The 14142-nt window shown below is 43.1% G+C and overlaps 1 protein-coding gene across 2 annotated transcripts in view; it reads right to left on the bottom strand.

Moving 5' to 3' along the window:
• Positions 1-14142, bottom strand: part of SCN8A (sodium voltage-gated channel alpha subunit 8) — a 56926-nt gene that overhangs the window by 27960 nt on the left and 14824 nt on the right. The window contains exons 3-11 of one of the 2 annotated variants that reach the window (XM_059491345.1): positions 11297-11414; positions 9276-9366; positions 8685-8813; positions 6701-6792; positions 2713-2934; positions 2287-2350; positions 1632-1773; positions 780-986; positions 227-514 (exon numbers count right to left, since the gene is read on the bottom strand). In XM_059491345.1, the coding sequence (XP_059347328.1) occupies positions 227-514; positions 780-986; positions 1632-1773; positions 2287-2350; positions 2713-2934; positions 6701-6792; positions 8685-8813; positions 9276-9366; positions 11297-11414 (1353 nt within the window). Of the gene's footprint in view, positions 1-226; positions 515-779; positions 987-1631; positions 1774-2286; positions 2351-2712; positions 2935-6471; positions 6564-6700; positions 6793-8684; positions 8814-9275; positions 9367-11296; positions 11415-14142 lie in introns of both variants that reach the window. The other variant, XM_059491344.1, reaches the window with a different exon arrangement.

Raw genomic sequence — 14142 nt, 5'->3', positions numbered from 1 at the left:
AATATTTATTCCTGGGTCAAAACCAACTGGCAACTGTATAAACTGTTTAGATAGAAACTACATTGTTAGACTTAACTCTACACTGTCATCAGCTTGGGTTCTAAGTGTTCTCCTGACCCAACAGAGTTCAGGACAGTGGGCACAACCCTTGAGACGCCAACAGGAATCTAAACAGAATATTATCCCGACCTCAACCACAAACATTAGTGAAGGAACAGAAAACTACCTGGTTCATGATGGAAAACTTCCTTCCCAGCCTGTTATCTGGCAGCCTGAACGCTTTCCTCCTCATGCCATCCTCAGATTCTGACTTGAACACCTTCTCGTTGTCACACTTCTCATCTCCCTCCGACAGCTCCTTGTCCTTCCGCTTCTTCCTCCTGTTCCGGCGCTCCTTGGCGCTCTTGGAGCTGAGCTTGGAGATCTCCGAGGAGCTGCGGGACATCCTGCCCCCACCATCATCCTCCACAGCATCTTCAGACACCGTCCCTGCCGAGGTGACCATGGCAGCAGCCTGAGGGTGCAGAAAAGGGAAGCAAAAATAAATCACATTTTCCCACCATTAACGCTCCATTTGCTGCTGGAAGAAAGAGTTTGGCTCAATGCACCTGAGTAAAAGACTTTGGGGCAGGACTGAGAGGTTTATTCTTTCCTTGGAATACACTCACAGCCAGAATTTGTTAGAGTTTTTATAGTCTGCTTGTGCAGGAAGTAACATCAGCCTTTCTGGAAACCAGGGCCTCATCACCCCTACAGAGAGAAATTGTTTTTTTTCTCACCTGTGCTTCTTCCTGCTGCTTTTTCAATTGTTCCAACATGGCCTTGAATTCTGCCTCCTTCTGCTCTGCCTCCTCCAGGGTCGCCTGGTTCTGCTCCTCGTAGGCCATGGCCACCACAGCCAAAATCAGATTCACCAGGTAGAAGGACCCCACAAAGATCACCAGCACAAAGAAGATCATGTAGGTTTTTCCTGCCGCTCGTAAAGTCTGCAAGTGGAAGAGGGATTAGAAAAGGGGAAAAAAAAACAACTTCAGGCTTCCCTGACACGAGATGCAAGAGCTGATCCCAAGTTTCTTGACCTGAATGTTTTTAAGAAAATCCAGCAGTGCTGAATATTCCAGAGCTCAGCATTTCCCCTGCACACTCCTTAGCCATGAACACAAAAGGTGACATCCACCTTCCTCCCTTAAGGGAGCATCCAAACTGAAAAGAATTCAGAGGCACAGTGTGAAACCCAATGCTCAGACTCCCTTAAAACAAACCAAATCGAGAAAAAGCTGCTTCAGCAAGGTCCCCAAAGCACCCTCAGGTCAGGAGAAAACTCTGTGCCCTCCAAAGAGCCTGAGCACCCTCTGTGAGCAGAGCTGAACGCCCACAGCCTCCTGCAGCCAGTGCTAAGGCTGCTCCCAAATTAATTCACAGCTCATCTGGACCCACCATCCCTTGTGGACTTAAAGTCCAACACCTACTGACAGTAAAATGTCCCCTTCCTCCCCCCAGAAACCTCACTGTGAAGGTTTACTTGCGCTCTTTTGGAGAGAAGGAATAAAACAAAGCTGCTCACATTTCCCTTTCCTGTTTTACCCCCAAATTCTCCCCACATACAACACAAAAGTGAAGTGTTTACTTACTAATTGATACAAGTTTTCCCAAAAGTCCTGAGTCATAAGGCGAAATAAAGCCAGAAAAGCCCAGCTGAAGGTGTCAAAGCTGGTGTAGCCGTAGTTGGGGTTCCGTCCTGCCTTCATGCACGTGTATCCCTCTGGGCATTGGCTGGGGAGGGACAGCAGCCAGGTCAGGGCTCACTCTCCCAACAAACAGCAGCTCTCTCCATGTCATTTGAGTTCAGCAGACAAGGAGACAGGATTTCAGGAAAGCCCTGCTCTCCCTGTCCTACAGAAATGAGACGCTGCAAGGCGCAGCTTTTCCCCAAGCCTGAGCCCAAGGCAGGAGCTTGGGCCAGAGAGCTGAAGGTTGGGGTGGAAAACCAACAGCACATGGCAAGTTCCCATTTCTGAGCCTCCATCCACCCTTCTCTGAGCGGATTCAGAGGGAAATAATTCCACTGGCAACCACTGGTGGCCAGAGCTGCCTCCTGACAGGGAAAATGTCCCTTACATTGCATCAGCAATGGATTCATAATCAGGTTAAGAAATTGGAAACCCGGTGAAGTAACACCAGAACCAACAGAGGAAACAACAGGGAACATCCCAAAGGTTGTGCCAGCTTTAGGTAAATCACTGTTAATGAAGCTCAAACTGGTTGTTAATGAAGCTCAACACTCACCCTGCATCTGAGCTGTTACCACAGAGCAAAGGGTCGGGGGCGCCAGGAATGATGTAAAAATTTGCTGAAGATGAAAAAGAAGAGGTTACATTCACACACATATGGAGTTAGAGGATTTAATATATAATAACACTGTTAAAACCTTCACTTAAAAGACCCCCAAAAGCACTGCTGAGAAATTTGTCAGTAAAAAGTAGTTTTTGGACTAATTATTTAGCTAAAAGAGCACATCCAAACCCTTCTAAAGGATAAATTCAACTAGGAACATCTCAACAAGGTCAAATAAAAAAAAAAAAAACCTGAAAAACTTCTGCACATGGGGTTTTTACTGTGAAAACCAGACACACCAAAGCATGAGCCATGCTGGAACTCCTGCACTGAGCCAAGTCAGGAGGTTTTAGAGACCCTCAGTGTAGAAATACCTACACACATTGTTGGTGTATTCCTCCCAGTCGAAGCCTCTGGAGCCATTATCCAGGAAGGTCTCGTTCACATTAATTGGCCAAATCACACACTTGTTCCTTAAGTTGCCCATGAACAGCTGGAGCCCAATGAGGGCAAAGACACTGAGACAGAAAACTGTCAAGATCATCACATCCGACAGCTTCTTCACAGACTGGATCAGGGCACCCACAATGGTCTTCAGGCCTGTGGAGAAGGAAACAAGACTGGAAATCACTCCTGTAGAAGGAAACCACACTGAAAACCCAGATTAATACAGTACCTTGGAGTGACTCTAGGGTGGGAGAGGTTGTGGCTGTGAATGGTGGAGGTTCCTGGAACAAGCGTGTGTGGTGAGGATTCCCAGCCAGCACAACACTGGGATGGAGGCAAGGATGGGTCAGAACAAACCACAACCCCAATGTTTGTCCCTGAGCCTCGCAGCAGGACTGCACAATGTGGGGAATCACTCCTCCCCACACACAAGGTTTGTCAAATGAGGATCAAATTGGGATTTGCTGCCATGAAAATCCTCGTGGGCACGTTGTGCTCGAGCCGAGCTCGCTGGCACAGGCTGCAACAACTCACAGAGATCAAATACCTTTAACTCTCCACATCTTGGGTTTCTCCTGCTCAACTGAACTGGCTCAGCACTTGCCCACTTTGCAGGAGCAGAATCGTCCCTTTCAGAGGTGGCTTTGGTTGCAGCCAGGGCAGGGCTTCACCCACAGCATCGCTGCTTTGGGATTTTCTGAGGCCACCGGGGTCATTAACAGGCTCAGGATCAAAAATAAGATATTCCAAAAGGAATCCTGCTGCTTTCCCACACCAGTCTGGTCCGTGAGAGGCAGAACTCGCGAGTGGGGAGAACTCAGAATTAATTTTTAGGTGACAGGTCTAAGCTAGCCAGAATTTTGGATGCAGAAACAACGCTGAATTAGGCTCCTTTAGTCAGCCTTTCTGGTGTGAAGTAGGATCATTCTGTGGTTTATAAATAAGCAGTGAAGGGAGAAAAGAAAAACAAAATTAAAAAATCACTGCTGGATTTGGGGTCAGTCAGATCCAAGGTTCCAGCTGAGACCACATGAACGTTTTGCAACAAACCCTGGAGCAGAAACCTTGGTCCCTCCCAACCTCCTTCTACAAAATCCTCGTAGACCAACAGAGGTTAGACCCATCCCAGGAACACAAAGCCTCCAAAACAAACAGCTGCAGACACATTCCTCCTAAAAATCCTATTCTGAAGTGTCATTTACTCCCATCATCCAAACTTCCCATGGATTTTCCAGCCCAGAGCAGGACGTTGCTGTTGTGGCGGACACATCACCCCCAGCACCTCGTGCCATGCTCACCCCACGGCTCTGCTCTGCACATGCACCCATGGGCTCCTGCTTTGGATGCTGCTCTCTCTCTCTCAGGTGGGCCAGGGGAGGTTTGGAACCAGGACAGGACTGGCAGCGGGAGAAATCCCAGTCCAAGAACTGGGAACACTTCAACAAACACAACTCCAACGATTTCCAGCTGTGGAGTTGCTCCGTGGGTCCAGCTTTCCCTGGACCATGTGGAATGCAGCTGTGACCCAGGTGGAAATTAAAATCTAAGAACTCAAATGCCAATATGGAAAATTTCTTGAGACCAGCACGGTTTCACACAGGTTTTCCACCAAAAAAGGGAAATTTGGGTGGTTTAGCTCATGGGTGTCACAGTTTGCTCCTGTCACACAGATCCATACAGAGCACAGAATTTTGTCCATGGCATGACAAATTCTGGTGGTATTTCCCATTTTTATCTTGTCTCAAACACGTCTTAATTCCAGTTATTGACAGAAGGTGTAGATGGCACTCAAAACACTAAAAGGAGCTTCTCAGTAGCTCAGCACAGAGTTAAAATTCTCATTCCATGTGCTGAAGCAGAAGGGAGCCCCTTTATACTTTAATATTGAGTGTATTCTAAAAATCACCTTTTCTTGCAAAATTATAGTGGTAAAACCCATAAAGAGCACTTTATGCTTTCATATTAAATAACCCAAAAAGCCAATTATTCAAATACTTTACACTCCTCCTGCTGTCACAAAATGGAGGGGGCCAAGATTTGTGCTGCAGAAACACACCTGGACAACCCTCCCCCAAAAATGGAAACAAAACCCCAAAATTTTTGCCATTTCAGGTGTGTTCAGCGTCCCAAACACCCAAACAGGATCTCCTTGGCTGTGTGTGGCAAATTATCCCTTTTGATTCAATGAAAATGGTCCCTCTAATAAAAATAACATTAAAGGTGTGCTGAACTTAGCAGGGCTCAGCCCAACCCCTGCCATTTGAAATAAAACTCTGTAAAGTTTTAAATTCTATGGAGAGAATGATCCAAAACTGAGCTGTTCTGCTCCCCTCCACGGGAACACAAGGCATGCTGTCACACAGCCAGCAACCAGCTCCTGAAAGCTGCATCATCTCCACACTGCTAGAATTAAGAAAGCAAAACACAGGCAAAACTGGTTTAACATCAATGCTTCTCCTGTGAGCACGGCAGAGCTCTCTGGAGCAGGCTGAGAGAACGACAACCACCCCTCAGACCCACTCCTCACAGCAATTCCCAAAGGTTTTTTGCTCTTAAAAATCACCAGACATGAAGGAAGGCTCAGGAGGAACATCACTCCAGCATGTTCTCAATGGGTGCAAGGAAAGCAGTGCCATGTAGGAGCATCATCATCATCATCGCCACCATCACCATCATCATGCACAACAGGCAGGTCCAGCTGATGGGGTTGGCAGTCTGGGATGGCACAAAAGGGATGAGCCCCACAAATCCACAGGCTGGTCCCTGGCAGCCTGGGAAAGAGCCAGAACTGCAGGATCAGGGAATGCGTGAGGGAACAAATCACAAAGGAACTGAGACCAAAACTCTTCGAGGAGTTATTTTGGGTTGAGCACCTGGAAACCAAAAAGCTGGAGATGTCTGAGTGCCTTAAGCTTGGCCTCAGAATTAGGGGCACTTTTGAGGAACCACGTGCATGAAGCTTTTCTGCACAAGAATTCAGGATCAGGAAGTGTTCCAGGCCAGGCTGGACCGAGCTGGGATTAAACTGGCCTAGTGGAAGATGTTCCTGCCCATGGCAGGAGGTGGAACAAGATGAGCTTTAAGGTAATTCCCAACCCAAACCAGACTGGAATTCTGGGGTTCTCAGTCCATAATGTCTCCGTGGTGTCCCAAAGGAAGGGTCACTGCTCACTCTGTGACACCCAGCTGAGTTACAAGTCCAGAAGCAGCTTTGGGAGGGGTGGTCCTGACCAGTCCAGCTCTGGGGTGGCACAGGAAATGGGCAAAAAGGTTTTAATCTCTGTTGGGTTTTGCTCTGTTGCTTTATAAAATTATTCCTGAAGCAACTCCAAAACCACTGACAATAATAGGGCGAGTCCCTGAGCCAGAAGCTGTTCAGCCTGAAGAAGAGGAGCCTGATCCTTTTCCTCTGGAATTAAACTTTAAAGCCTGGCTTTAGTCTCAGAGATCAGTACAAAATGGGACAGAAATCAGCATAAAAAGGGACAGAAAAATATGGAGTAACAGCCTGTTCATCCCATAATTTGATGGCCCAGGAGCCTTGATTCCAAACTGCTCTGTTACACAGACTGCAAATCCCATCCAAAGAATCCCAGTGCCATTTCTGAGGAATGAGCAGTGCAGGAGGGGAAGGGAAATACAGAGAGGAGACACACACAAGCCCAGCCTTTAATGCTGAATGGTTCTCACCTGGAATTACAGAGATAGTTTTCAAAGCTCGGAGAACTCTGAAAGTTCTCAATGCTGAGACATTCCCAAGGTCCACAAACTCTGTGACATATCTGCAATGAGGGAGGTCACACACAAAAAACACCATGACAATACACACACCAAAATAAAACAACAACTACAGACAAAGCAATACATCACTCACAGGGGCCTGTACCCGACAGCTAAACACCAACCGGGGCCGCCTTACCTGGAATTACAGAAATAGTTTTCAAAGCTCTCAGAACCCTGAAAGTGCGCAGAGCTGAAACATTGCCTAGGTTTACAAACTCTGTTATATACCTGCAGAATTAAACCAGAGTTAATGGCACCGTTGGGGTCACCTTCCTTTGCACAAATTGTCTGCTTGTAGGAAACAGCTTGTGATTTAAAAACGCTTCAGAATTGGCATTGAAGACAAAGAGAGAGACAAAGGTGCAGGGGTAAAATGTGGTTTAAGTCTCTCTGCTCCTCAACCAGATACTTGGTTGGATATCCATCCTCACCTGGAATCATGGAGTGTCCTGAGCTGGAAGGGACCCCAAGGATCATCCAGGGCAGCTCCTGGCCCTGCACAGACACCCCAACAATCCCACCCTGGGCATCCCTGGAGCAGCTCCTGCAGCTCTGGCAGCCTCAGGGCTGTGCCCATTCCCTGGGCAGCCTGGGCAGTGCCCAGCACCCTCTGGCACAAGAATCCTCTCCTGATTTCCCTGCCCTGGCAGAGCTGCAGTGGTTCCCTGGTGTCCTGTCCCTGGTCACAGGGAGCAGAGATGGGAGCTGCCCCTCGGGATGAAGCTGCAGCCCCCAAGGAGTCTCCCCTCAGTCTCTTGTCCAGCTGAACAGACCCAGAGCCCTCCTCAGACCCTCCTGACCCTGCTTTGGACCCTCTCCAACACCTTCAGAGGGTTTTCATATCATGGTGCCCCAAACTTCACACAGTCCCAGAGAGAATTTGGAATTTTCGATCTCTGCAGAAAGCGGCAATTGTAAAAACAAATCTCCAAATATTTGAGGAGATTTGGTGACACCACCCCGAGCAACCTGGGCTAGAGGGAAATGTCCCTGCCCATGGCACTGGATGAGCTTTAAGGTCCCTTCCACCCCAAACCAATCCATGATTCCATGACTGTACCTCAGATCAGGGGTTTCAGGTATATTCGCTTCACTTCGCGTTTTTTAAGAAAACATAATCATCTTCTGCTTTGATTAACATCCTTCCATTTAATTAGCATCCTTCATTTTAATTAGCATCCTCCATTTTTAATCCTTTATGCTTCAATGTCTGTTTGTGAGGCACAGGAAGGTTTGGTTCTCTTTTTCCAAGCAGATAAACCCAAGGTACACAGGGGAGAAGAGGCTTAGAGCAAAGTTTTATTTTACCCCAGCTTAGAGAATATTTCCTCTGTGCCACGTGGGGAGAAACTTGCTAAGAAAAAGCACAGACATGCTCAACATTCAAGATTTTTCCTGCTGCAGAAAGGCCTCAAGGGCTTCAAAAAACTCTTAGTGTGGTTTAAATAATGCCCTTGACACAAAAAGAATTGTACAGAGCCTACAGGCCAAGCCTGGCCTCTGGAAAGGAAAGGGTTACAAACAATCCCCACTGGGGGATTTGGGGCATTCCTTGCAGACCAATGCCCTAAAACTGGTGGGATTTGGTAATTTGTGGAGAAATGAAGGGACTGGTAATTCCCAGGTGGGGTTTGGTCTGTGTGCACCCACACTGGGAGCTCACTCTGGGTTCAGGGTGTTTCCACAAGAGAAAAAAAAAAACAGGAAGGAAAATCAAATATCTCCTTTCTGACACTGCAGCTCCATGGGAAATGGGTTAATAATGGCTTATTAACAGGTTATTAATGGGCTAATCACAGCCCAACCTCCAGTCACAGCTCAAGGAAGGAGTGGTAGGGACTGGAATTTGAAGATATTTGGTTCCTCTGCTGATCTGCCCCTCTGGTGCATGAACCACCTAAAATCTTGTATTAATCAAGGCAATTTTCAGAAAATCCTTTTTTTTTTTTTTTTGCAGTAGCAACTCCACTAACTCCATCCTGTTGCAGTTTAGAGCTGAAATCCCACCAGGCTAAAACTTTCCTTGAAGTTTTCCTTGATCTTCTTTTTCCTTATAAACCTTTTTTGCTAAGGGCTCGTTCCCTCCCAGGCACAGAAATCCCTGGAAAAACCCAACTTACGCCATCATGATGACACTGAAATCCAGCCAGTTCCAGGGATCCCTCAGGAAGGTGAAGCCATCTATACAGAAACCTCTGGCAATGATTTTCACGAGTGATTCAAACGTATAAATCCCGGTGAATGTGTACCTGGCAGGAGGAAATGTCATTTTAGTAGGGGGGGGGGGGGGAAAAAAGGTGAATTGTAAAGACTTTGGTTTAAATAAAAGGCTCCAAAGGATAAAAGAAAAAAAGCCAAAAAAAACAAAACAAAAAAAAAACCCAAAAAAACAAACGAAAAAACCCCACAAAACCCACAAAAAACTAAACCAAACCAACCCTCAAAAAACAGCAAAAAAACCCCGCAGAAAAACATTTTAAAAAAACAACAAAAAAAACCCCTAAAAAATCCATATATCAAACCAAACCAAAACAAAAGCAAAAATAAAGAAACCAAACAAAACCCACAAAAAACACAAAGAAAAATAAACATGGGGAACATGCAACAAAAAAGCACAGGGAGGAACAGGGTCCTCAAAGGAGCAAATTCAGCATTTTTGGAGGTTCTTACAAACACATAATTGGTAATTAAATGCAATAATTTCTACTTACTCCACATTCTTTGACCATTCTGGCGGGTTACTAAAAGTCATGAATACACAGTTGGTCAAAATAGTGCACATAATGATCATGCTAAATACTGTGGGACAGAGTCAAGGAGCAAAGGGACACATGGTGACTCTTTAAATCCCCTAAAGTCCCCAAATGTCACTGATGAAGGAAAATCCATTTCCAGGCTATTCTCTGTGGGCTGCTAATATTTCCCAGCAGTCGAGGGAAATAAAATTATTTCTATTTTTAATGTATTGTATTACATACAATATCTATATGCTGTATACATTGAATTATATATAATATTTATACACTATATACTATTTATAGACTATATACTATGTATTTTTATATACTGTATTATATATATTATTTATATACTATATATAATATATACTATATTATATATACACTGCATTATATAAAATATATTATATAACTATTGTAAATATAAATATATGTTATATATATTATATACTGTATTATATACTGTATTATGCTATTTATATACTACACAATATATATAACTATATATGCACATATTTATTTATAAATATATGTATATATAACTATATATAATTATAACTATATATAACAATAAATATATATATAAATATATAAATAGTATATAACATATATGACTGCATAAATAACATTTTGTGTCATCATTTGATGAATTTTCTGGTTTATATAAATTTAATATACTTTATATATATATATACATATATAGTATATAACAAATATGACTACATAAATAGTATTTTATATCACCATTTGATGAATTTTCTGGTTTATATAAATTTAATATACTTTATATATATATACATATATAGTATATGACAACTATGACTACATAAATAGTATTTTATATCACCATTTGATGAATTTTCTGGTTTATATAAATTTAATATACTTTATATATATACATATATAGTATATAACAACTATGACTACATAAATAGTATTTTATATCACCATCTGATGAATTTTCTGGTTTATATAAATTTAATTTACTTTTAAAATTAGTTGTATATAAATCAATGTTATATTTTCTGGTATGCCTCAGCAAATCAGTTCAGAGGCCTAAATGAAACCTTGCCCCCAAATCCATCTATTCAGTAACTCCTGAATTAGGAGCAGAGCGGTGAAATATTCAGATATTTGACTTCCAAAATTATTTCAGGAAACTCAAACAGCCCCCAGAGCCTCCAGCAGCACCTCAGGCTCAGCCTGACTGAAATTCATCCCTCGGCTGCACATCCAGGGGAGGAAAGGCCACGAGAAATAACTCAGAGCCAAGGAAAATATTCCCAATTCAACTCTGAAAAAAGATGGAAAAGCTTTTCCTCCATCTGAGGTACAGGAAGGGAGATTATAGAAGCCTCTAAACCACGTGGATGTGTTTCCATTTCAGATCCATTTCCTAAAAATAAATAAATAAACAGGCTGGAGCAGCTCGGTCAATAAAACACATTATTTTTCTCCTAAGAACACCATCAGATGGTGCCTCCAAAGCTCTGCAATGGGACGTTTTGGAGGAGCTTTGCCATCAGCAGGATGTTTCAGAAATGCCCAAAGAGCAAGAAATTGGGCAGTGTCTAATTACAGACAAGGCGGCTGTGGTTTGTTCTCCAGACAATAATTCTGTTTATTTCTATGTAATATTCTAGTATTTATTTCATTATATTTTAATTCCATTTAAACATTTCAGTAGCTTTTAAAGCCTAACACTCCTTCATGTGAAGCACAACCTTAAGTTACATCTGTTCCAAAGCTCATCCATGTGTGTGAACAGGGAAAATAAAGGAGAATTTCCCTTCATTGGATGTGGCTAAAGAACTGCTTTTTCCTCCAGTAAAAATCTGGATTTTTTTTTGCATATTCTGAGGCATTTATATTTGTGAACTGAGCAAATAACAACAGCTAAGAGATTTTCAACAAACAGAAAAGATTAGCAAAAGACAACAGCTAAGAGGTTTTCAACAAATACCCAAAGGTAATTCAGTAACAAAAAGGATATGAATGTATCAAAATTTTAATAGCTATTCTTCTAAACAGATTAAAAGGACTTAAAATGTACAAGGCAGGTGTGGCACTAAATCGGAAGAGTGTTTTCCCTCTGTTTAGTACTACAAAGGTCTGCAGAGAAAAGAAGAAAGAAAGAGAGAGAGAGTTAATGCAGGAAAATCATAGAAGGAATTGTACAAAGTAGACAGAATTCCAGGGTAAAAAAAATAGCATTTTCTGTTTTGTTTTTTTTTTAATAATCTCCTTTATGAAACTCCCATTAGGGTACAACACACCTGAACATCACAGGCATCACCCACCAGGACACCAGGGGTAATTCTACTCCAAAAATCCATTTAATGTGAGATCCCAGCCAGGGCAGAAGCCAAATTTCCAAATTTCCCACCCAAGCCCCTCTTTGCTTTCTCACACCCCATTATTCCTTTCTAAGGATCCTCAGTGCCCCAGAACCAGATCTGGCACAGCCCCTGCTGGAATGTGACACGTAAAGAACTCTCAGAATCTGAGACTTGTAAGCTAAAATTTAATATTAAAAACAGGATTTGATCTGAGACCTTGGAAAAAGCCTTTAAACTTAAGTATTAGAGGTAAAAATGTGGATTTAAAGTAGAGACACGTTAAGCTAAGCAAAGGAAAGTTTGAAGTTTTAGTGTTTAGGATATAGAAAATAATAAAAGTAGTTACAGAGGTAAAGAAGGAGTTTAGAATATAGCATTATAAGTTTGTGTGTTATAACATGAATGGCTAAGAAACTTTACACTGTAGTATGGCTCTATAAAATGAAATATTTAAGGATTGGGTCAAAAATATAAATATCTTTGCTAGCAGTGTTTCATTGGTTAGTAACTCTTTAAAAGGTCTTGTAATTAAGGGTCTTGGACTTTCTGAATTCTGCTGTAACAACGTGAGCTGAACTCACTCTTCTTACTTATGCAAAAAATAAGAAAATAAAGTGCATCACTAAAAACAACTCAGAGTTCTTGTCTCAAACTTATTCAAAACTCCCCACAAGTGAATTATCACACCTCCCAAATAACCACAACAAATCCTGCTGTTACAAATCCCTGGAAAGACAGACTGACAGGCAAAGAGGACCAAAATGTGGTGGCAGTGTCTACAGGTCACCCACCATCCCCGGCACAGCAATCTCAACACTTTTCCCTACAGAGCTGGTGAAAATGTGACATTAATTCCTTCAATCAGAACCTGTGGAAGGAATTTCATGTTCATTTCTTCGTTCAGGACCTGTGGAATAAATTTCATGTTCATTTCTTTGTTCAGGACCTGTGGAAGGAATTTCATGTTCATTTCTTCATTCAGAACCTGTGGAATGAATTTCAGGTTCATTTCTCCATTAAGAACCTGTGGAATGAATTTCAGGTTAATTTCTTCCTTCAGAACCCATGGAAGGAATTTCAGGTTCATTTCTCCATTCAGAACCTGTGGAAGGAATTTCAGGTTCATTTCTGCATTCAGAACCCGTGGAAGGAATTTCAGGTTCATTTCTGCATTCAGAACCCATGGAAGGAATTTCAGGTTCATTTCTCCATTAAGAACCTGTGGAATGAATTTCAGGTTCATTTCTGCATTCAGAACCCATGGAATGAATTTCAGGTTCATTTCTCCATTCAGGACCTGTGGAAGGAATTTCAGGTTCATTTCTTCATTCAGGACCTGTGGAAGGAATTTCAGGTTCATTTCTGCATTCAGAACCCATGGAATGAATTTCAGGTTCATTTCTCCATTCAGGACCTGTGGAAGGAATTTCAGGTTCATTTCTTCCTTCAGAACCTGTGGAAGGAATTTCAGGTTCATTTCTCCATTAAGAACCTGTGGAAGGAATTTCAGGTTCATTTCTCCATTCAGAACCTGTGGAAGGAATTTCAGGTTCATTTCTCCATTCAGGACCTGTGGAAGGAATTTCAGGTTCATTTCTCCATTCAGGACCTGTGGAATGGAGTTCAGGATGATTTCTCCATTAAGAACCTGTGGAATGATCCATGTGAGCGTGGGGCAGAATTCTGCTGCTCCATCTCCCTGCAGAGAGCAGCACCAGGAGCAGCAGGGGCAAACTGGGGCTGTGCGTGCCTCACACCCAGAGCACCCACAGAGGGAAAAATGCAATTTGCGTGCACTGAGAAGCCAAAGCCCTTTCCCTGGCACCATTTATCCCGTTTTTATCCCCTCCAGGATGGCCCCAAAGCACAGCTGGACTCACTCCTGTCTCCAACCCCAGCTGGCACAGCCCTGAGCTCAGAGCCCAACCCCAGGGAATCCACCAGGGCTCTCTGCCAGCTCAGGCTTCCCCAGGAGACTCATCTTGGGAAATTTGTCATTTTCCTCGTCAATGGAACAACGTGTTTGAGCTCGTTTGGTTAAATTAGACCACTGAGCAGTAAATTATTTGCAAAGGAAATCAAAATCAGATTGTGGTTCAGCACAGAGAGAGGAAGGTTTGTTAGCAGAACCACTAATGCATCCCCAGCAAAAGCACTTTAAAGACAGCCCTGGACAGCTCTTAAATTGCAGCATCAAGAATTAATGACCAGATCACCTTGGCATGGACAAACCTCCTAAAAGGCCCAAAGTTTTGCAAAATTGCCATTACAGAGTGCTCAGGGGACACCCAATTCTAGGAATCAGCTCCCCCCCTGTCCCTGACACCACAAACTTTCCAGGACTCACATCCCCCTTTTTTAAAATCTCTTTAAAAAGGATTTCCCAACTCTCCCACACTTTCTGAGCCATGAACCCTCCAGCAGGACCGTGCTGGACATTACGTGGGACAAGGGGAGCTGGAAGAAGACAGGAACCTCCCAAAGCCCACAGTGCTGAGTGT

The sequence above is a fragment of the Ammospiza nelsoni genome, chromosome 32, assembly GCF_027579445.1.
Source record: "Ammospiza nelsoni isolate bAmmNel1 chromosome 32, bAmmNel1.pri, whole genome shotgun sequence".
NCBI classification, from domain to species: domain Eukaryota; kingdom Metazoa; phylum Chordata; class Aves; order Passeriformes; family Passerellidae; genus Ammospiza; species Ammospiza nelsoni.
Note: the sequence above shows the minus strand (reverse complement) of the source record. Positions and strands in the feature narration are given on the sequence as shown.